At 39.8% G+C, this 24740-nt stretch overlaps 1 protein-coding gene across 8 annotated transcripts in view; it reads left to right on the top strand.

Annotated features, from left to right (window-relative positions):
- Positions 1–24740, top strand: part of PTPN12 (protein tyrosine phosphatase non-receptor type 12) — a 148388-nt gene that overhangs the window by 108447 nt on the left and 15201 nt on the right. For all 8 annotated transcript variants that reach the window (XM_024109161.3, XM_042859381.2, XM_042859379.2 and 5 more), the window contains exons 12-13: positions 3453–3538; positions 21687–22645. In XM_024109161.3, the coding sequence (XP_023964929.1) occupies positions 3453–3538; positions 21687–22645 (1045 nt within the window). The remainder of the gene's footprint in view (positions 1–3452; positions 3539–21686; positions 22646–24740) is intronic.

Genomic DNA, 24740 nt, shown 5'->3' with positions numbered 1-24740 from the left:
GCCCGAGCCCAGAGCCCCCTCCCACACTCTGAACCCCTCATTCTTGGCCCCACCCTTCAGCCCTCACCGCCACACCCCAACCCTCTGCCCCAGCCCTGAGCCCCTCCCACACCCCAAACCTCTCATCCCTAGCTCTGTTGGGTCAAGGGCATCAACAATTTTCTTCAACTGGGTTGCCAGGAAAAAAAAAAGTTTGAAAACCACTGGACTAGATGATCTCTCGAGGTCCCTTCCAGTCCTATGATTTTATGATAAACAGCAGGTGAATACATTTTTAAATATATGTGCATGTGCTTTTTAATAGATGTTCAGTTAGAAACTTGATTTATTTTAAATTTAGTCAATTTTTAAAAATCCATCTGACAGTGTCCCTTTACTTTTTTTTTTTTAATTTGCATTAAAAATGTTTAAAGGTGTAACTCAATGTGACCCAGTGTCCCTAGGGCAGCCTTCACTGGAAATGCAAAGGTCAGGGCAGGATGCAAAAGGGAGAGCAGACACTCCCAAAACTGATGGTTAACACTGAAGTTAAACTCTTCAACCAGTCACAAACTGTGCTCCTGATCCCCCAAACTGGTTATCAAGAAGCTAAAAAGGAAATCACATAGCCCCCTTTATTGCATTCCAATTCTCTGGCTCCCAATCAGTATATAGGTCCAGTGCAGTGAGAAGCTATTTAAAAAACTCTGCTCACATATGCAAAATGTTCTTCTGCACCCCAAAGGGCCAGCCACATTGCTAGGTTGATATTGGGTTGGATATTACCCAAAATACCATGCTGCCAGCCAATCCTTTAGTGTCTAGAACTAAAGGTTTATTATAAAAGAAAAAAACAAGAAGCTTGAGCTAAAAAACACAAGTTTGCTAGCTCGAAGCCAGGAGCACGTTCATAAACCTCTGTGGTACAGACACTGGGGAGGAGCAAAGAACCACACTGTAAGCGTGGGTTACAGCTGAATTACGAAGAGGTCTTGCTGTGGAAATAGTATGTCATCATGTAATTAGACATATATCCTGCGTGTGTAAAAAGGATCTGAATTAAGTTTGTACAGGCAACCTTAATTCTTGCATTTCCTAACCTTTTTGTGTGCTTGAGTTTGCAACCTTAAAAATTTTTAACGTAGCTTTTTGTATGTAATTAAAATATAGCAACAAATACATGGATACAGTCTACTTAGACTAGAGCAAAGAAGATCCTATAACATATCTTCAGTGTCAGTCTCAAAAATCTTCATCCTAGCCATCCTAGGTGACTTCTGTTTGATGTTTAGCTAAATAAGTTACCCATTAAATAATGGTTTGTTTACATTTAGTGCTCAGTTTCTCTAGATAAAACACTGGTGTTTGGATACATTTCCCAAAGAAATTTATACTGTTTGTGTTTTGACTACAGTTCCTAGGCTGAGATCTGAAAAGATCTGTTCCCTGAACTTCAGTATGAAAATACTTTAACAAAGCATCCAATAATTCTGAATTGTTATCACCATTTAGATTTAAACTGAATACTTGTTGTTGTTGTAGCAAATCTCTTTGATCAGGAAGGTAGATTCTGCATTCCCTTCAGAATTCTGATTTAGGTTGTTCCTTAGATCCAGAAAGGGGCACACATCTTACGTGAAAACCTTCTGGTGTTTTAACACTGCAGTGCTGATAACTATCTTCTGGTAGGCAAGAGCCCTACCTCAATAGGAGAGAGTGAGGAGTATCTTCAGAATAGCAGTGGATTCCCATTGGGCCAGATCTTTGTCTCTTTCAATAACCAGCATATTGGTTCATAAATATATTATTGGTTTTTAAATCAATTGCTAGACTAGAGGCTGGTGGGCTAATATTCTTGGTCCTTCTTGTTTTGAAGCAGATTCTTTGCTTTAAACTTGTCTACTGCTGGACAGTGCAATAACATCTGTCTAGGAAACCAGGCAAGTGGTTGGTTGAGGCCAGTAATCTGTGGTTAGGAAGGCTAGGGTTTTCTCTTAATACCTCCATCTGCCCTTCTCTTTGGAGGATGAAGTTAATGGAACTAGCTTTAATTTAGATTTAGCTTTAATTGGGAAATGCAAACTTCCCAACATTCTCACCAGTATGGCTATGGCCTTGGCTACACTGGCGCTGTACAGCGCTGCAACTTGCTTCGCTCAGGGGTGTGAAAACGCCCCCTTCCCCCCCCCCCCGAGTTCAGTGCTGTAAAGCGCCAGTGTAATCAGCGCCTGCAGCGCTGCACGCTCGCTCGCAGCGCTGCAAGCTACTCCCCTCGGAGAGCTCTCATAGCGCTGGCGGCGCGACTAAACTTGCACTTCACAACGCTGCCATGGCCAAGTGTAGCCAAAGCTTCAGTCTCTTGCCGGGAGTGGAGGTAGGGGCTCAGTCAGGTGTCAGTCCTTGTGCTCTCTTCTGGGGTTGATACCAAAGGTATTGCTTAGAAGTCAGGTATGTGGTTGCCTGTCAACTAGAATTGTAAAAGACTGTCAACTACTTAGTGTAAATAGGCCAAACACTGTCAGAAGGCAACAGTAGGTCACATGTGCCCTGGATCACATCTGACTGATGAGCTTGGCGTGATAGGCATATCAGTTTAAATTAATGTCATGTTTCTGGGAATAAATTACTTGTTTCTGAGATGCTGGCAATGCCTGTTTGAAATATCTTTAAAAAGAAAATTTGCGAAAGTTAGCTTCAAGAAGATATCTTTCAAAAATATTGTGTATTCCATTTTTAATAGTGCTAACTTCTGAACTTGCCTTCAGAATTGTTATACACATGTTTAAGGTAACTGTGTACATGAAAACTAATATTGACTTTGTCTGTACCTGGTGCAGTTCTAGTTAGTTAACCTGAATACTAAATTGCTTTAATTAAAAAAAAAAAAGTGTAAAAAAAAAAAAAAAATTCTTTCCTTCTGCAATGGCTTGCTGTGTAAGGCAGGAGAATATCTCTTCAACTTTATTTTTAAATACAAAGGGGTACTGTCAACTTGAAAACTAGTCATTTTAGGGAAAATGCATTATCTTGTATACTACTCCCTCCTATTGAGTCCCTTTTCCAATTTGTGTTTTCCTTTTGTGGTTTGAAAGATACATTTTCCCCAAGATGGGAAACTGGTTGTACAAGGGAAACAGTGAGACTCACTATACACTCAGTGCTATCAAATACTTAAAGTAAACAACATGAAAAATACTTCATTACTAAAGTGACAGATGAATCTGAGAGTGCTTTTTTTGGGAGAGAGGCTTTATAAATAAAATCTATGTATAGAACGTAATCTATGCTTAAATTGGAAGCCGAAGCAAGTGTAAGGTGGTTTAGTGACTTGCTGTTGTCACTCCATGTTTTCTTCAAGTTTGGTTTGGGTCCTCCTGTTTCAGGAACATGTAGAAGTGTATTAAATTCTAGTGATCATGATTCTTTCAATTTTGAATAAAATATCGTTGGATTTATTTTTTTTTTTTTGGCAGAATGAAACCAGTACAGAGAAAACTGTCAATTCTATAGATCTTGAGAAACAGGACTCTCCTCCACCAAAGCCTCCACGGACCCGCAGGTACTGTTCACCTTCTCAGTTTTGAGCTTAAAGAGAGTTACAAAGTTTATACTTAAATGACCAATTCTGTCTTGTTTGATATTGCTAATAATCCATATTTTGTACGAACAAATGGATTTTGTGAAAGTGTAACAAGTATTAATTTACATAATTCCAAAGGCAAGTTAAAATGTAATTTATGCAGCAATTGTTCCGCCTTGTTCTAGCAATTTGTCTTAGGACACTGAATAAAAGTCTTGCATCACAGCAACACCATGTGTGATATTTAACAGAAATCCTGACCTAGTCAACTGTTACGTGATCTCAAGATAATATACTTCAGAGATTCACAGAGGCATACATAATTAAGTTAATGTTGAAAGTATGTTTTAATGTGGTCTATTTTGACGTTTGAATGTATTTTTGCAAACTTTAGGGGGGAAATTTACGGTTTGAGTGTTGTAAATCAAGTGCTGCTTCTTTCCTTTTGGGGCTGTGAAGAGTTTGTGCCTTCTTTTTATAGTGGTTTTTATAGTGAGCATATAGTTAACTTCTTCCATGCTTCCTTTAGTATGGGGTATCAGAAGCTCTTCAAATTATATATTTGTTTTTTCCACCCGCTCAAAAAAAAAACCAAACAACCACCTAACAAACCAAAATAAACTTCTCAGCAAAGCCTTGTTGGCAAAACAAAAGAACTTTGGAATATGAAAGCCAAACCTTTTAAAGATGACCCAGAAAAAATAAGGAAAGCCTTCAGAAAGCTAATAGTAAACTTTTTTGAATCACCATGGCTCAGATTTTTAAAGCTATTTAAGTGTTGCTGCACTCAGTGTCACAACACCTAACTGACTTAGGAGCCTATACATCATTTGGGATTTAGGCACTTAGGAGTCTAAGATCTGGTCTATACTTGGGGTGGGTGGGAGGAATCGATCTAAGTTACGCAACTACGTGAATAACGTAGCTGAAGTCAACGTACTTAGATCTGCTTATCGCGGTGTCTTCACTGCAGTAAGTCGACGGCTGACGCTCTCCCATCAACTCCGCCTGCGCCTCTCGCCCTGGTGGAGTACCGGAGTCGACGGGAGAGCGCTCATGGTAGATGCGATAAATCGACCCCCGCTGGATCGATCGCTGCCCGTAGATCCAGCGGGTAACATAGACAAGCCCTAAATCAGCAATATTTTGAAGACTTTTAGGCTGCAGCTAATGTTATGACTGCATAGTCATAGCAATAGAAGCCCGTTGAAAGGAGGATGTTTAAGAGCTTCCCCTAAATTGTCTCTTTACAAAACTAACAAAGACATTTACTTTATCATATTTCCCCCGATCCTGTAATATTTAATGCACACAAAAGCTATTATAATGGTATTTTTGGTTGTGTACAGTATATGCACAAACTTGCATACAATGTTATCTGTTATACAAACATGCATTGATATTTAAAGCTTATATTTTTAAAGGTAAAAAGGAAGAACACTTTAATAATTAAGAGAAATGGTTTTACCAACTGACCTTTTATTTATACAAAGAAAAAAAAACTTAAAACTGAGAAGTTGGGAGACTGAATGTACAGACGTAAAATAGCTTGCAGAGTCAGACACACAAGGGTCTAGAGATACCTCCAGAAAAAAGAGAGTGAAAGGAAAGTGAGACATGGAGCGACTCTGGTTAGTTTTGCTTCCTTTCTAGAAAGATAAACATAAGCAATTGGAACTTTAAAGCAGACAATAGTTGGGAGACAGCATGAAGAAAAGATGGTGAAGGAATACCTTATTTTTTGTGGGGAGGGGGGGAGAGAATCAGATCTACGTGAGAGGCACCACTCCCCCACCCCCTCCTTTTTGGTGAGGTGAGGAGTGTGGGAGCAGCTAAGACTTCTGAATAGCCAAATTTTTGGTGCACATGTTAGATATGTCCCTTGATATATATAATGTAAGATACCAGGTAACTTTCTCTAGTGCTTTCTCTGTTTCCTTATTTTCAACAATATGTAAACAATATAATTAATCTCCATCTCTGAATTATCTGCATGTTGAATTGCTTAAACCCCCTTGTTTTGCTTTTTATTTTTCTCAAACTTGTTTCTCTTATTAAACTAGTTTAAATTGAAGGGTTCTGAGATTTTTTTTCTTAAGGTCATAAACATTTTGGTGACATAATATGCAGTTTCTTGTTTAAAAAAAGTGAAAAAACAGAGGTACCTGATGATGAGCAAATTTAGTACCTTTATTTTTAAGGGCATAAAGGAAGATACAGGAAATAGCCTGTATTTCTTTGCAAAATATTTAGACATATAATGGAATTAGTGACTCTACTTGTGAGGAAATGAAGCTTTTCAATCAACCAACTCATTTATAAAGTAATATTGATAGAATTTTTTGAAACATTTACTGTTTTGGTAGATACAGCATACGTTTGGCCTTTATAACATATTTTATATGGTACAGTATAAAAATGTTTTCAATTGGTTAAATACCATAGCACAGATTAAAAGTTGTATGACAGATGTTAAAGTTTTTACCATTAAAAATTCATCTCTTCCAAATGGAGTACCACAAGGTCAAGTCAGTATTGGAGGGCATATACTTTTTAATACTTTAATGATCTAGAAGAAGGCCGAAGATCAGCATTAATCATACTTGCCAGCCTCTGAATTGGAGGAACATTAAACATACAGGATGATGTATCCTCACTAAGTGGCTTGGAGAGATTAGAACTGTGAGTTGTATACAGTAAAATGGGATTTAAGACTGAAGTCCTTTTGGTTGGAGAGAAAAATAGCATGTGTACAAACTGGAGATAAAAGCTGTCTAGAAACTAGTGAGTCAGAATGAGTGGAGAAAACATGTAAAATGCATCTGAGATCACATTGCAGTACTGTTAGAGAGAAGTTAATTCTATTCTCAGAAATAGTGATTTAATTTAAAACTAGAGATGTGATGATCCACTTTGAATCTACGTTGATAAATGATTGTTCCAGAACTAGAATATTTCATGCAGTTTTGGGGTCAACTTGAGGGTACCAAAAAAAAGCAGAGGAAATCACATGAGTGGCAAGGAAATCTCATCAGGATTAGAGAATAAAATGAGATCCTGAGTAGGCTAAATTTAGAGTCTGGAAAGGATGTCTTACAAGAACGTGATCAGTCTAAACAAATACCTTCAAGGAAATAGAAGTGGAAAAAAATGTTCACATTATTGCAAGATGACATGGAAAGGGGCAATAATTTTAAGGCCCTTTTTCCCTAAGACTGCCCTACTTCTTCTGTCCCCCTTCTCTTACCTCTCTCCCCCCCTTCAGTAGTTTGGGCATTGGAACTGTTCTCAGAAGTGGTGGTTATGTTTGGGAGAATATTATGTAAGAGATTTAGTGGCTAAAATAGTCCCGAAAAAGGTGTGGCATTCATCTAATAATCTGTGTGGTCTCTTCTGACCTCAACTACTGTACCTTTGCATCACTTTTGGAGGTGGGACTAACTTCTGCCACTTTGTAGTTTCTTATGGTGGAGACAGTTATTGTAATAATGCTCATGGTGTGCAAGATGCATCCCAAACACAGATGAAGATATAGTCCCTGCCCTGGAGAACCTAGAATTTAAAAACACAAATGGAGAAAACTTTACTTGTTTGTAACCATCCTATCAGGGTGACATGTCTATCTTGTTAAACACACTGTTCTCTTGCACACTACTATCCTCCCTGTCTTTCTCCCACAGCAATTCCAAATTTTAATTCCAGTGCCACTATGCCCCTTTTCAATATTCTGTTTCCTTCCTCCATATAGGTGAGACTAAAAATATTAATAATATAAACAGAATAGCTAAGTTGGTTACAGACATCTTGTTTCTTGGATATCTCCTTGTAGAAATGGTTTTTAGGTGGGATTTAAATAGGGTGCAGTGGCTTTACTGACCAGTTCAGGGAGGGTGTTCCACGTTCCTAGTCTATTCTGAAAAATTGCTTGCTTTTAACCCCTTTAGAAACATATATATTCTCTTAAATACCCATTTGACAGGAAGTCTTAAAAACATTAATCTAAAGAAGATTAAACATTTTCCACCAATATTCCTGAAGGAAGCTAAATAATTTAACAAGTGATCGTTCTTACCCAAGGTAGTAACTTAAAAGGGGAAAAACAATAGGACCTTTTATTTTCTTTACATAATGCTCTTTGAGATGACTTTAGAAAATGAGCAATCAAAAATTGCTCATGTCTTTAACTTCACTAACTGTATGCATGCACCTAAGTAACTGTTGTCTACATGTATGATATGCTCAATTAAGCAACAAAATTTGTTAGAGCATGAATGAATAGGCCATGGGATATATTTCACATGTTATGAAGCACAAAGCTTGAGCGATTTCAGAAACCCCCCAAAATTCCTTAATGGTCCATCAGTCCAGGTTCCAGAGAATCTTTTTTGAATCTCTTTTTATAAATCTATTTACCTTTAAAAAAAAAATCTTATCTTTCTGTGTTAAATACTATGATAAAAAGTAAACTCTGCTAGCTTTATTGAAGCAAAGAAACAAAATTACTCTTCAAAAATCTGATCCTAAAACCACTTCTCCCCCCCGCCCCCCAAGAGTAGTGGCATGACCATTGAGCCATCACAATTAGCAGAGTTTCTCACTGTAGAGATGGAGGAAGATAGAGATGTCAGAGTGGAGTAAAGAACTGGGCCAGCACATCAAATCCCTATCAGTCTTTGCTTCTGCTCTAGAGCTATAGAACTCCTCCTTCTACCATAAATTACCTGGATTTCATGTCCCAAAAATCTGCAGATGCATTTTTTCAAGAGGTTATTTTCTTACTATGGCATCCCACTAAGGTGCTCTTTTCTTGATCTTGGCTCACATTCCCATATGACCCCCTAATCATTCCTTTTCTCTGCACTTCACTACCCACTTACGTGTGGTCAGTGGTAATACTACTTACCAGTTTCTGAGTCTAACCTTTTTCTTTCCATTATTGCAGGAATATGTTTAAACAGTTTTTTATTCTTTAATTTTCAATTGGCTTATGTATATATTTTCTTCTGTTCACTGTATCCAACTGTTACAGTTCTTGAATTTCCCCTCACATACAATAGCTACGGGAAAAGTTTGAATAAAGTTCCTGGATTGAGTCCTTTTTATCTTAGCTCTTCCTGACTGACAGTTCTAGCTTCCTCTGTTGAAGGTGAAGAGGTTTGATCCACTTGGGAGGGATTTGTGAATATGGCTTCTCAGAAGATAAAATAATGTGCCCTCTGTCAATTTAATTTCATATAACTGTTAGCCTGAGTTTTATCTGCAAGCATAAAAGTATAATTGTGCATTACATATTTTGCCACAGCAACCATTGGTGTATATCTATTGATAAAATTACAATAAACTTTCATTTACATATTAATAGGGGTGAGATGCTGCCAAAAGGATTTTTTTGTAAAAGAAAACAGGCTTATACAGGAAATGAAAAGAAATCCTTTAATGCCTCATTGGGTTGGGTGATCTTGGGATATGTCTACACTGTAATGTAAGCCTGGGCTCAGACTCAGGCTAAAGCCATAACCCTTCCCCTTCAGTCTACATGCAAATCTCTTGAACTTGTGCTCTGACCCAGGGTCCCAGGACCCTGTGAGCATGGAGGGTTTGTCTGAATCCAAGTCAAGATTGAGACCCAGGGTTCAAGCCCTATTGTTTTGTAGTATAGTGTAGGGGTGTTTTGCAGCATCCCTCCTTTCCTGGACTCTGGTCCTTGGAGTCCACCAATAATCTCCCACAATGCTATGGGCCAACTTCCTTTGTCCTCTATCTCCCAAGTATCAGCAGTCGACTCCATGGAAATGGAAGCACCCTCCTTGTTCCAGTGCAGCAGCTTCGTGTTTAACCCCTCCATTTTATTCTGATTGCCAAGCTGCAAACACACCCTAGGAAAACCTTCGGTGTTTGCAATGGATACTGACCAGATGTCACTTTACAAAGCGTGCTGTTTCATGGTCATGGGAGCACAGCCAGATTTTGGCTAATCTCTGGTGCAAGGCCAGAAAAACTGGATTTTAGTAAGAGTACTAGGAGCGACCATGAATACCAGCTACTAGGAAAGAAGATGGTGGCACTGGAAACTTATCGGACCAGCGATCAGTGCAGAAAATGGATTAAGCAGCTCAAGAGTACCAGAAAACCAGGGACCACAAACGCATCTCTGGCTGCTCACTAACATCATGCCCATTTTATGATGAGTCTGACTGGGTGCTGGTGACTGCACTTGAGCCGTCACTGTGTACGATGACCTGGTAAGCTGGGATGGCGTCCAGCTGGTCCCAGAAGCCAGCAACGAAATAAATAGGAGCCAGTAGCAGGTGCCGAATGAGGCAAAGGAAGTAACTCTGTTGGTGAAACTGGTCCTAGGAGGAAGCTTTGCCACAGGAGCAGCTGCAGCATATCTGGAGGATGTACTTAGAGCTTTTTTTATGCCCCCTTGGAGGAAAACCCCACTGCAGAACTGGCTGCCGAAACAGAAGAGGGAGAAGCTGCCCCAGAGCCGAGTAAGTTTCTGGGTCTATTTTTGTGTTTGTTAATATAAGAATGGGAGCAATTTCTATTGTAAGAACCAATACAAAAGAGATAAGCCCTAGATAGAAGCGTGTATCCATTAATGGCGGATTGCATGCCAGTGCCATGGCATCACGATGTCACCCTCCCCACCACAGGGAATTCAAAGTAGAGACTAGGAAACACAAACAGTAAAACAAGCATATAAAAAGAGAATTTTTACTGGGAAGGTGCACATTTTTTTCTAATAAATTCCAGTTTGTTAAAATAATAAACTGATATTACTTTCCTTGTATGTATATCGCTCAATACACTGAGTTGGTAACAAGCTGCCTGAAAGGACTGAACTGTATGGTGGGGAAGAGGTTCAAATGTAGTTAATTTCTTTTAAATGTAGTCTATATATTCCATGGCTGATGAGACCGCTCGTTCCAAATATGACTGGGGAGGTTGAATTCAGTCCATAAATTTGCCAGGGGAGGGAGGGAGTAGCTGTCTCTTTTCATGCAGTCCTAAAAGACTGTGTCAGAAGCCATAAGGGAGGTCCGAAGCAATGTGGAAGCCCAAATGCAGCATCCTGTTGATTTTCGCCCATGAATTCTGACCCAAACCCATAGCAGGAACTCCAGATAGTCACATTTTGAGGAAAGGTGTATTTTTCAGGGCCACCTCAATAGTTTACCAGCCCACTCCATTTATGGATGTGTTGTTCAGTCACCATAGGTATGAATGCTTTGGTGGCATACACTTTTTCTCTCACTGCGATTTAACCTGGCTGTGTCCAAGGAGCTTCTGTGCTCTGGAGCAGCCCTCTGCCAATATATTGACATTGAGCGATATTCAAGACAGTAACCTTCTGTGTCTTGTCCTGTTCCAGACCGCTCGAACTCTACATGTTGCAATACCTCCTTAACTTGCGCACATTGCAGAAGCCTGACTCGTCGTACCCTCGCAGACGGTTCCAGGAGGAAGCATGATGAATTTGATTGAAGTTCTGGATTGGGCCAATAAGTAGCGTGAGTACCAAAGGCAAAGGGACTTGCGGCAAGAAGAAAGACCTGCTGAGAGGCAAGCGGACAAGCTCAGGCTGGCTTTGCAGCTTGACAGTGTAGCAGCATGGAAGCAGGCACTCTTCATAGTTCCTGGAACAGGAATGGCAGCTAAGGGAGGAGGAGAGAGCACAACAGAGAGAATTGTTTGAGTGGCTGCTACCTCTAATGGCTGTAAAAGTGCAGGCTCCTGCTGCACCTGCACCATGACCTGTGTCCCCTCCATGGTACCTTGGCCTGCATTCCAGGAACAGCATGGACAACTCCGTGGCTGGGTGGCCCATTCAGTGGGGCCCTACGAGTGACAGGACAGGGCAAATGTGTCTCATGCGGTCCTCAGTGCTGAACCTCTCCCCCATGGACACCCCTGTCCTGGCTGCAAGAGTGTGGCAAACGTGGAGGGTGTCTTGTATATAGTTCAACTATTTGCACTTGTTTATGCACTTTTCTCTTGGTTATTTTTAAAGCTTTTGGTGTTGCTGCTGATTCGGTGTGCTAAAGGCAGCTGGCCTGCTAGGCAACGGTTTAATATTGTACTTTTCCAATACATGTCTGAAAATAAAGGTTTTCATTTTGTAAAGAAATTTGATTGTCACGGCAACACATCGTATACTAAAAGTAAACGCATGATCAGTGACAACTGGGAGGTTGTATGCCAGAGGTGGGCAACCTTTTCTGTGTCAGGGGACGTTGACCCACCAAAAAAATCAGTGGCGGGCCACACAAGTTCAGCTCACTTACATGGGGGACATGGAGGTTTGGGACTTCCACCCACAGCAGGGCGAGCCAGCGCTCGCGGCTCCTGCCCCCCCCCCCCCCCACGAGCACTGGCTCACCCCACCGTGGGGTCGGGGGGGGTAGCCCCAAGTTTCCCCATCCCCAGCGGGTGAGTTGAATGTGTGTGGCCTGCGGGCCAGATGAAAATGAGCAAGAGGTAGGTTCCCACTCCTGTTGCATGCAAAACCTGTATCTCATAAACATCAATCCATACTGTTTTTCCCCCTCCCACCCCCGCATTTCATAATAAGCAGTCATGTCATTCAGAAGTACAGTACATGGTGATCAAATCCCCTCCCACAGAAGCAATCAATGCTCTACCCCTCACCTCCCCCGCAACAAGCACATTCATAAACATACTAGTCTCCCTCTGCCACTGGCCCATGCCAGTCCATAATGTGGGAACACAAAGCATCCCTAATTTCTGTTGCCCGGGTATATCCAGCTGCAGCTATGTTAGACACTTAGCCACAAAAGTGCACCTCTGTCATATTTCCATTTGGGGAAATGGCTCACCTTTGGCTTCACAAAGATTATGAAGAGCGCTGCAAGCCACAATAATGTGGACAGCATTGGTGACACTGGAATCTAAACAGGTCTGTAAATATTGCCAGCAGGATTTCAATAGGTCAAACGCACATTCCATCACCACTCTGCACCTGCTGAGACTGTAATTAAACCTTCTTTTGCCAGGGCCTCTAAGATCAGGGTATGGTTTCACAAAGCAAAAAGGGAAATGCTGGGTCCCTGAGAATAACTGTGAGGATAGTAACTCTGTTTATGACAGTCATATGGTGGGAATCATGTCCCAGCCTGTCCAAAAATGTAGACTCCCAGTTGGTGGAAAACCCTGGTATCATGAACTTTTCCAGAGCAGTCAACATTGAGGTTTATAATTCGGCCTCTGTTGTCCACAAGGTCCTTCATAACTAAGGAGTTAAGACCCTTTGTGGTTTATGAATTCATGTGCTCCTTGAGGTGAGCACACAATGAGTATGAGTCCCATCAATGGCCTCACTGCAGCTGAGGAAGCGTTGTTCCAGGTCAGCCATAAAAATGTTGGCATATTGTGGGGCCATGCGGGTGTCCATAGCGATGCCAGTAGTCTGGAGGTATATATTGTCACCAAATTTGAAATAATTGTGCGTGAGGATAAAGTCACAGAGCTCAGCAACCAGTTGTGCTGTGGCATCATCAGTGATACTGTTCCTGACAGCTTGTATTCCATCTGTGTGTGGGATGTTTGTGTAGAGAGCCATCCATGGTGGCTAAAATGTTGTTTTCTGGATGATCACCAATGCATTGTAGTTTTCTCAGAAAATCAGTGGTGTGTCAGATAGCTGGGAGTGCTGGTGGCGTAGGGTCTGAGTAGAGAGTCCACATATCCGGACAGTCCTTCAGTGAGAGTGCCAATTCCAGAGATGATGGGGTGTCAAGGATTTCCAGGTTTGTGGATCTTGGGTAGTAGATACCCTTAGAGCCCTGACCGGGGTTATTCTATGTTGATTTGTTCCTGTGTTAGTGTAGGGAGTGTCCTGAGTAGATGGTGTAGTTTCTTAGTATATTTCTCAGTGAGATCTGAGGAAAGTGGCCTGTAGAATTTGGTATTGGAGAGTTGTCTGGCAGCCTCCTTTTGGTAGTCAGACCTGTTCATGATGACAACAGCACCTCCTTTATCAGCCTCTTTGATTATAATGTCAGGGTTGTTTCTGAGGCTGTGGATGGCATTGCGTTCTGCATGACTTAGGTTATGAGGCAAGCGATGTTTTTCTACAATTTCTGCCAGTGCACATCGGCAGAAGCGTTCTATGTATAGGTCCAGATTGTCATTTCAACCCTCAGGAGGAGTCCATGTGGAGTTCTTCTTGTGCTGTTGATAGGAGGTTATCTATGTATCAGTGCGTTGTTCAGTGTTATCTTGAAAGTATTCTTTGAGTCGGAGACGGCGAAAGTAGGCTTCCAGATTACCACAGGACTGTATCATGTTCGTGGGTGTGGTGGGGCAAAAAGAGAGTCCCCGAGGTAGGACAGACTCTTTTGCCGGGTTGAGTGTGTAGCTGGATAAATTGACGATATTGCTGGGTGAGTTAGGGGTACCACTGTTATGGCCCCATGTGGCAGGTAGGATTTTAGACAGCTTACGGTCCTTTTTCCTTTGTAGAGAGGTGAAGTGTGTAATGTAGATCTCCTGTCTTATTTTAGTAAAGTAGTTTGTGTAGAAGATTGATTATTTATGAAAGTCTCCAGGTTGGAGAGCTTTTTTTTTTTTCTTGTTTTCCTGTTTGCTGTATAGGCTGCTGATCAGGTGGTTCCTCAGTTTCTTTGATAGTGTATGGCATAATCTCTCACTGTGGTCTGTGCAGTATTAGATAGCAATGGATTTTTCACCTTCAGTCCATTTGGTATGATGTCCGTCCGTTTGCATTTGGAAAGGAAGATGATATCTATCTGTACTTGTGCAAGTTTCTTCATGAGGTTGATGGATTTCCACTCCATACGGCTAAATGCAGTGCCTTGCATGGTGTCAAGTATCAGAGGGGTAGCTGTGTTAGTCTGGATCTGTAAAAAGTGAGAAAGTCCTGTGGCATCTTATAGACTAACAGACGTATTGGAGCATAAGCTTTGGTGGGTGAATACCCACTTCGTCACATTTTGCTGTTCAAAATGTCTTACAGGGTGGACCCAGGTTGACCCTAGGGATCTGTGCTTTGGTTTAGTGTCTCTGGCCCTGTCAGAGTTCAAACAGCAAAGAGAACTGTTTCTTCTTGTGAGCACCTTTATATGGCCTTTCACCAGAGTACAAACCAATGGGATGAGTGCTCCTGCATGTAAATTCTTCATGGGTGGATGGGGCAATCAAGAAAGCTTTGTCCTAGAGGGCCCCTCAAGTCTTGATAGTTTGTCTTGATGGGTGGTGAGAACCACTCTTCCTGTCTCTGTTCACAAGTTCAGAGCAGGCATTTTTACAATTTTATAAAACAAACTTATATCTTACCTTGCAACATGGAATACAAACATTACAAGTGAGATTAATGCATGCAGCAATTTACAAGCATTTCATAGTCTAAACATTAAATATATTCTTATAAAACTAATACCCATTCCGAACAAACCGAACATACAGGTGAGCTGGTTTGGTTTCCAGTTATGAGTTTGTCAGTTAACACCTATGGCCTTGGCTAGAGCTGGCACTTGGTTTATTAGCATCACGCCATTCTCTCAAAGCCAGCGATTACTTAAGGAATATTCTTTAATGCCTGTCATGTTGGGTTAAACCACACACCTGCTTGTCTCAGAAATCTGTCACCATTTTACCCATAGTCGACTTTCTAGCACCAAATGGATGGCAACGGACCTGTAACAGTCTGGGACAGCCAGCTTCTAAACAATTATAGCAATCTGCTTCTGGACTTGCATGCCTACCCCCATGCATATGATCATACACAGGAGGGTCCGGGGCAAGCTGCTCCCAAATCTTCAGAAATATAGCAGAAGTTCTGTACCCTGCAAAAGTTATGGACCCAGTGCTGGTCGTCCCATCTGCATGGTGATATGATCTCACGAGTCTGTGCTTGTAGCCCTGCTCCAGAAGCACCAGTGTATGTAGCAGGTATCAGTGGCTATACAGAGTGTCATGAGCAGCATCAGCTGATTTGAGTCTGCCATGTCTGTCGTAGTCATCGTCCTGATTGGTCGTTAGCTCTGTCAGGTGCCTTCTGTGGGTCAGAAAAAGCCACCAAACTGCCCACCAGCATCTCATGGAAGCTCTGCCTGCATCTTGAAACAGAAGCAAAAGCCCAAATAGAAGTTCTGGAAATGGTAACGCCTCCATTTTCCTGACTCCAGTTGCTGGAAGCCTGCAGACCAAAATGACTGCTCAGCAGGATTTGTTGGGGGGAGTGTTCAAATTTCCTGTAATGTGTAGCCTGGACAATCAAGTTTTTCTACACTGTACCGCGAACGAAGAGCTAGAGTGGCCACATTTTGAGAGGGCACTAGGAGATCTGGGATACGGTTGGTTGGACCTGGGTCTGCGTACTACAGTGTAGACGCCAGAGCCCCGGGTTCAGGTCCAGGTTAAAAATTTTAACCTAGGGTTGGCAATCCTGGATTCTTAAACCCAGGGTCCCCTGACATGAGTCCTGCTAACCCTGGGCTTACCTTGCAGTGTAGACATACCATTAGAGAGGAAGGTATCTTACAGATGTGTAGCTTTCCAGCTGAACTTTAATTTGCTGCTTGTGTGTCTGCCTACAAATAAAGGTTTTCACAGGTGTCAAATGCTTACATAAGAGTGGCCATAGTGGGTCAGACCAAAGGTCCATTTAGCCCAGTATCTGATCTTCCAACAGTGGCCAATGCCAGCTGCCCCAGGGCGAATGAGCAGAACAGGTAATCAAGTGATCCATTCCCAGCTTCTGGCAAACAGAGACTAGGGACATCATCCTTGCCCATCCTGGCTAATAGCCATTGATGGACCTATCCTCCATTAATTTTTCTAGTTCTTTTTTGAACCCTGTTATAGTCTTGGCCTTCACAACATCCTCTGGCAAGGAGTTCCACAGGTTGATTGTGCATTGTGTGGAAAAAAATACTTCCTTTTGTTTGTTTTAAACCTGCTGCCTATTAATTTCATTTGGTGGCCCCTAGTTCTTGTAAAAAGAAGAACAGGAGGACTTGTGGCACCTTAGAGACTAACAAATTTATTAGAGCATAAGCTTTCGTGGACTACAGCCCACTTCTTCGGATGCATCCGAAGAAGTGGGCTGTAGTCCACGAAAGCTTATGCTCTAATAAATTTTAGTCTCTAAGGTGCCACAAGTCCTCCTGTTCTTCTTTTTGCGGATACAGACTAACATGGCTGCTACTCTGAAACCTAGTTCTTGTGTTATGAGACAGAGTAAATAATACTTTACTTTCTCCACACCAGTCATGATTTTATAGACCTCTATCGTAGCCCCCCCTTAGTCATCTCTTTTCCAAGTTGAAAAGTCCCAGCCTTGTCTCTCCTCATTCAGCAGCCGTTCCATACCCCTAATCATTTTTGTTACCCTTTTCTGAACCTTTTTCAAGTCCAATGTATCTTGAAACCCACAGTATTCAAGATGTGGGCGTACCATGGATTTATATAGGGGCAATATATTTTCTGTTTTATTATCTATCCCTTTCTTAATGGTTCCCAACATTCTGTTCACTTTTTTGACTGCTGCTGCACATTGAGTGGATGTTTTCAAAGAACTGTCCACAATGACTCCAAGATCTTTCTTGAGTGGTAACAGTCAATTTAGACCCCCTCATTTTATGTGTATAGTTGGGATTATGTTTTCCAGTGTGCATTACTTTGCATTTATCAACATAGAATTTCATCTGCCATTTTGTTGCCCAGTCACCTAGTTTTGAGAGATCCTTTTGTAGCTCTTCGCAGTCTGCCTGGGATTTAACTATCTTGAGTAGTTTTGTATCATCTGCAAATTTTGCCACCTCACTGTTTACTCCTTTTTCCAGATCATTTATGAATATGTTGAATAGGACTGGGCCCAGTACAGACCCCTAGGGGACACCACTATTTACCTCTCTCCATTCTGAAAACTGAGGTTTTTTTAATCTGAGTACTTTAGACTATTCCTACTGTTAGATGCAAAGCCAGAGCTTTGATTAATTTGCAATTTAGACTTATTTTGGTACAGTAGAACTCAATTACTTCAACTCCAGCAATGATGTGCTGGTTCTTTAGGATCCGGAGGGGGTGTTTTAATTACACAGGAACCTTTCAGTGAGCCAAGTCCTTGAAGCTCTCTTATCTAATTACTTGATAGCTTTGTTTGCTAGAGAATAAGTAAGACACCTGTAAAGGAACAGGATAATGGGAATTGGTGTTCAGTAGGAAGAAAAATGGTAACTTTTTTTCAAAGTGAAAGTATTCTTTAGACCCAACATTTAAATGATGAAACTGATTACCGCCAAAATACTTCACAAACATACAAAGGTAAGGTCATGCTGAAAATGGGAAAATAGAAGGCGTGAGAGAAGGAAATTGGTGATAAAGGAAACATGAGACAATGTTTCTACATCATCCTGATTTCGTTTCTATATCTATAGAAAACACAATAGTTCTTTATTTGGGAGAGAAGAGATTAGAATGTCGATGATGATACAAGTCAAATTGCCACTTATTGTGAATGAAGCTGCATGCTGTAATGGCAAGTAATTCCTCTGCCACATTTCAAACTCTAAAGAACCTTTTAATACATAATCAGTTAGGCTAACATTAAAAAAAGTTCAAGAATCTGTTGGCTGCTAATAGCCCTGTTAGCAGCCATTGGTTTAAATTTGTTAGTGATGATTTTAAAAACATTCTTCATTTAACTTTTTTTTTACTAGAAAATCACCAGTGGGCTATTTTTGATCATTCCTGATGCATGGGTATATGTTATAACCTATAATTCAGTTTCTGACAAGTTGAGCAAATTGTAGCGTTTCTCCCTTATAACTGAATAAGTTCTGATGCTTAAATAAAGCAGAATAATATGGTGTCTAGCCTCAGCCCACTTACGTAGGGTTTAATGTTCCTATTTTAATTATCCAGAAGAATGCAGAGCTCAGTATCTATTTTTGGTTGATCATAGCAGCTGCATTCCATGACCTTGACATCACTCTCTTTTATTTGATGATAAAACTCCACAGTATGTTAAACAGAGTAACCATGGATTGAGGATTTTTCATTTGGATACTAGCCAGTCCTCATTTAAATCTGAACTACATTTTCCCCTTTTTAATACAGTTGCAATTTTCCACTAAGCACAGAGTGATTTAAAATTTAAATTGTCTATTTTATTAATCCTTTGGAGCATGGTTGGAGGATGGGTGTACTATAGAAATGCTTCTCCCTATTTGCATTACCCATCCTCTTCCTAATGTTTGTCATCTCACTTACTGTGTTTATACATTTTAGATTGTAAACTTTGTTGGGCGTAGATTATCTTCCTTCTCTGAAACACCCGGTATGCTTTAGGGCACTATAAAATAAATTAGCTCGCGTTAAAATTATTTTAAAAAAGTAACAAATAATATAATATAACGAAAGCTGTGTAATGATTATGAAAGTGCAGTACATCTTTACATAGAATTTCATTTAAATGCTATGAGGAGTAATAAGGTGATTAAGATCTAAAAGCTTTTCTCCCCAGGGCTTATTGTGACAAGTATTTTTTTTTCTGTGAAATCTATGTTGCTACATAAAAAACTATGCTGAACCTTTATACAAGTTATGAAGATAACTAAGCAGTTTTTAGTATCCTGGAAATGTCTCACCTACTCTGCTGGAAGCAGCAGACCTAAGTCATAAGGAGTTTTTCTTGTGCTCTTTTGGTTCACTGTCTCACCTCTGTTTTGTTTTTTGAAAGGTGTCGTAATCTGAAATAGTATTTCATTGTTTTTAGATAAACTTTATCTATAAATTCAGGGACAAATAGACACTCTCCAGAACACGAAATAGCATATTAGAGTCTAATTTTAAAACCTTGTTCTTTAGTGGCTTGCTGAATGTTTCAGAAATTCATTTACATAATCTTCAAGAGTGGTGCAGCCTTCCTGTAAAAGTGACAGGCACATCACGTTGACATTTTAACCAAAGTCTTCCTGAGGATGTGAATAAACAAATTTATTCAAATATATTACATACCCAATCTTTGAATTCACATAGCTATGTTACTCCTGTTTGACAAACTATAACCTCTTAAAGCAATGGCATATTACTTAAGAAGACAATAGGAACCTGTTCCTGAGAGGAGATGATCATCCACTTTGCAGAATCAATGGATGTTGCAGGTGCTCAGCACATCTCTGGTTTACGCTCTGAGAATTGAACAAAATTTTTCTAAAGAATGGCTCCAGTTAACCACTCTTCTCTGAATCACAATAATAAGGCTGCAAGAGATTTTTTGCCAAGCCATTTTTAACAAGCTAGAAGGGATATTACTAGATATCATGAGTTAAATTCATGTATGGTGAACCCAAACGTTAGAATCAGCTGTTAGGCCAAAAAAAATTGAAATTGCATTATTTGGATTTACTTATGCAGAAAAACAGTATCCAAAGTCTGTCAAAATTCCAATTTTTTTCTTGCATCAAAATGTCCTCATATGTTTCTTATGGAATTTGGCATGAAGCCTGGATAACAGATGTCCCATACTCTTTAAAATCCTTACCCACAGGTTTGAGTTCATCCTTCTGGGTAAAATTTGCTCACTCCTTTTTTTTTTCTTTCTTTTTTCTCCCTCTCCCCCCTTTCATATAGGTATGACATCACAAGGGCAATTAATTGTATAAACCACATAATTGTTCTTGTATATAATCCTGTGCTTGACACATTTTTCCCTTAGTAGTAATAATACCATCTGCTGAATGAAAGTGTCTTAATGCATTTTTCTTAATTTTACTGTAGGGGAAATTGATTCTTATTCTCATAGTGGAAAAGACTCCCCAATTTTAATAGCTCTGAAGAAAAACTACCTCTATACAAGCAATTCCTGTGTGTAGACTTTTTAAATAAATCTTCAGTCCATTTTAATTATTTTAACATCAAGAAGATCTGTTACTTCAGTTTCACCTTACAGTAAATTTTATTAGATACCTATTTTGTATATCTTATACACTCCTACCTAAAATATTTCTCCCTTTCTCAAAAACTACAAACTTTCTACCAATACTTAGTATAAATAGTATAAATTTGTAAACTCATGTGTCAAAATCCGCTCTACTAATTTCACTAAAACAAATTTGCAGAGGTGTCTTTGACCTTACCCCGTCACTTTTCTCTTCCAAAAAAGGTAATATTGAAATTCCTTGTCAACAAATCAGATACTCCAATAGATGAATCTGTTCTTATATACTGTATGTAACTCACTGAAGCTATGCCATCAACATGTTAGTGTATAAACTAACCTTCAGAGTAACAAAAACTGAATCTATATTCACAATACTACCATTATTAAATCTATGGAGAAAATGTGTTTTGTTTAAAATGTCTCTAAATGTCAAATTGACTTTTATTTGGGGAGGAGGAGGGCAACAAACTGAGCTAGAAGTTGAGAGGGATTGAGTACCAAAAAGAGTCTGTATCTTAAGATCTTTCCAAATATTTCTATTTTTGTTTAAATATAGGGAATTTTTCCTAGCTTCACTAAAAGCAGTGTTTTTAGAGGGTACTTTATGCTCCTATGAATCCAATTGTTTTTTAGCCAGGATGGGCAGGTATGGTGTCCCCTAGCCTCTGTTTGCCAGAAGCTGGGAATGGATCACTTGATGATTACCTGTTCTGTTCATTCCCTCTGGGGCACCTAGCATTGGCCACTGTCGGAAGACAGGATACTGGGCTAGATGGACCTTTGGTCTGACCCAGTATGGCCATTCTTATGTTCTTAAGAAGGTCTGACCATTCTACAAATTCTCTGTAGAGTCAGCTGTGGGGAGGAAAGTGAGAGAAAATCTGCTTTGAAGCTATTTTTATGGGTTAAAGTTTGTAAGATCTGGCCTTAAAAGTTGTATTTGTGGCATTATCAAGAATCTTTTCCAAGTTATATTTTGGAAGACTTATCAACTATTCCCTTGCTATTTATACTCTGTCAGCCATATTATACAACCATTTTTGGCAAGCAGTAGAAGTGTTGCCCAGAGTTTAAGATTATTATATGTTGGATGTTTCAGAATTTATTTGAGCTATAATATCTGATGTGATATTGCTGAAGTACAGAGAATTTTTTTTTAATAATTTAATAATAAAAATAATTATTTTTTTGCAGTTGTCTTGTAGAAGGAGATGTTAAGGAAGAAATCTTGCAGCCTCCAGAGCCTCACCCAGTACCACCCATCTTAACACCATCTCCTCCTTCAGCTTATCCGACAGTCACTACTGTGTGGCAGGACAATGATAGATACCATCCAAAGCCAGTTTTGCACATGGTTTCATCAGACCATTCAACAGACCTCAATGAAAACTATAATAAATCAACAGAACATTCAGGGAAAAATGAACCCAATGAACATGTGGAGAAAAAGCTGGAGCGTAACTTAAGTTTTGAAATTAAGAAGGTACCTCTTCAGGAGGGACCACGAAGCTTTGATGGGAATACTCCTTTGAACCGAGGACATGCAATTAAAATGAAGTCTGTTTCATCTTGTGTAATGGATAAGAACTCTAAGCCACTGGATCATAGTTCAGGGGATTCGCTTGTAGACTCTTTTCAAAACTGTAGTATGGAAAACAAAGCCTTAGTAGCTTCACTGGAAGGGCTGCAGAGCCAGAAGGATTCTGATGCTCCACCGAGACCAGACCGTCTGCTTCTCAAAGAGAAGGGGCATGCCATGTGGTCACTACATGGGCCTGAAAATGCACTGCCTACATCTGCATCTGAGGATATGTCTTCAGATGTCTTAAGTCATGGTATTAAAACTGCCTCTCTGGTACCAAACCCCACATCTCAAGTGGAATGCTCTTCCAGCGAAACAGTTGATCATCAGAGTAGTTCGCTTTTAGTTAGAGCACCCCTCTGTTTTACTAATCCTCTTCATTCCGATGATTCTGACACAGATGAGAGGAACGTTGATGGAGCCATGACCAAAAGTCTGTCTAATATTTCAACCGCAAGTGCCACAGTTTCTGCTTCCACTAGTACTGAAAACATTTCTGCTAGAAAAGTATTATCAATGTCCATTGCTAGACAAGATGTTCCAAGCATAAGACATTCTGAAGAGGAAAAAGGTAGGTTTTTTATATTTCAGCTGTATTTGGCACTTTTAATAAATCTGTAGAGTGGGAAAATATTTCATAATTTTAAGACAGTATTGCAAAGAAATATTTAATTATAAATCTTAAACTTTAAATTGACAGTATGGCTGCTTTTGCAACAATCTAATTTAGTTTCCCAATCTCCTTTTCTCCTGTGAGTTAACCCTGTTGTATTATTACTACAAATCTTGATAAACTGCCTCAAGTGCTGTATCGAGAAACATTTACTCCATGAATAGCTTATTTCTGCCTTTTCAACAGTCTCATTCTTCTCATCTGAAGTTAGGTTACCCCTTCATTCCATCACTTTGGCTACTTGGAAATTAGTGTAAATTTTTTGTGTACTTAACAAATATCACAGCCTGTTAAATGTTGGATATCCAATTAGTTTGGATAACTACATTCACAGTAGAAAACATAGCAGCAATACATCCTTCTGAGTAATTTATCTGGCTGCTGTCACCATTGGTTAAAGTATATTTGTGTAAAACAGTCATCTTTGCTTTATCGCTCTTTGAGAAATGTGTTACGCTGTGAACAGATGATGCATTTCTAATACTACTATTGGGCTCTATGGTTTTTGCAGTTCGCTGCATCAGAACGGGGTGAGGAAGACAGGCTTACACCCTAGCTCCATTCAAAAGAAAGACGTTAAACAGTTGAGCAGGTGACATCAAACACTAATGTGCAGCAACAGTCCAAAAGCTAACAGAATGTTAGGAATCATTAGGGAAGCGATAGATAAGACAGAAAATCATCATGCCACTATATAAATCAATGGTACACCCACAACTTGAGTACTGTGTACAGTTCTGGTTGCCCCATCTCAAATATATATAATCTCTCTCTCTCTCTCTCTCTCTCTCTCTCTCTCTCTCTCTCTCTCTCTCTCTCATATATAGATATATATATATATATAGATATAAAAATAAAAAAAGTACAGACGGGCAACAAAAATGATGAGTATGGAACAGCTTCCATATGAGGAGAGATTAAAAAGACAGGACTATTCACTTTAGAAAAGAAACGACTAAGTGGTGATGTAATATAGTTTATAAAATCATGAATGGTGTGAAAAAAGTGAAAAAGGGAGTGTTATTTATCCCTTCACATAACACAATGAAATTAATAGACAGCAGGTTTAAAACAAAGGAAGTACTTTCTCACACAACACCCAGTCAACCTATGGAACTCTTTCCAGAAGGTGTTGTGAAGACCAAAAGCATAACTGGGTTCAAAAAAGAATTAGAAAAGTTCATGTAGGATAGGTCCATGAATAGCTATTAGCCAAGATAGTCAGAGAGATGGCTCCATGCTCTGGGTGTATCTAGACCTCTGACTGCCAGAAGCTGGGAATTGACGACAGGGATGGCTCACTCAATAATTGCCCTGTTCTGATCATTCCCTCTGAAGCATTTGCACCAACCACTGTTGGAATGCAGGATACTGAGTTAGATGGACTATTGATCTGACCCAGAGTGTCCGTTCTTATATTTTTATGAACCATCACATATTGACTAAATCACCATTCAGATTTGTGGCATCAAGTAAACAATGCTTGACAAAGTTCTTGAATATAGTTGACGCCTTTTTAAAGTTAAGATAATTATAAGGAAGCAGTTTACTGATTTTTATTTATTTATTTATTTATTTATTCTGTGTGCGTGCCACCATCTTGAATGGTCCAAAATGAGGGGAAGGTGTTCAGTGATATGAGATGTTGAAGTCAACTTTCTTAAACAAAGGTGTTGCCTTGCTGCCACTTCAGAGAAGCGTTTTGAAAGTTTTCATATTTTTTTCCTAGGCTGTGCTTCTGTCAGAAATACGACACATTCTAAAAAATACTACCTTTTGACAAATCTAAAAAAACACTATTTTTACAGGTACTTCAGGATTAAATTCTTTCTACAAGCAGAAGTATAGCTTGCACATAGTCTAAGAGTTAAAAGTAGCTAATTCCTATTTTAAGGTTTTTTAAAATCATAAGACACGTACCAAAAAGCAAATACCCTTTGCTTCCATCCCCTATTTAGCATATCTGCCAAAATGGTCTTTCTTGAGACTAGTA

The sequence above is a fragment of the Chrysemys picta genome, chromosome 1 (genome assembly GCF_011386835.1).
Source record: "Chrysemys picta bellii isolate R12L10 chromosome 1, ASM1138683v2, whole genome shotgun sequence".
NCBI classification, from domain to species: Eukaryota; Metazoa; Chordata; order Testudines; family Emydidae; genus Chrysemys; species Chrysemys picta.
Note: the sequence above shows the minus strand (reverse complement) of the source record. Positions and strands in the feature narration are given on the sequence as shown.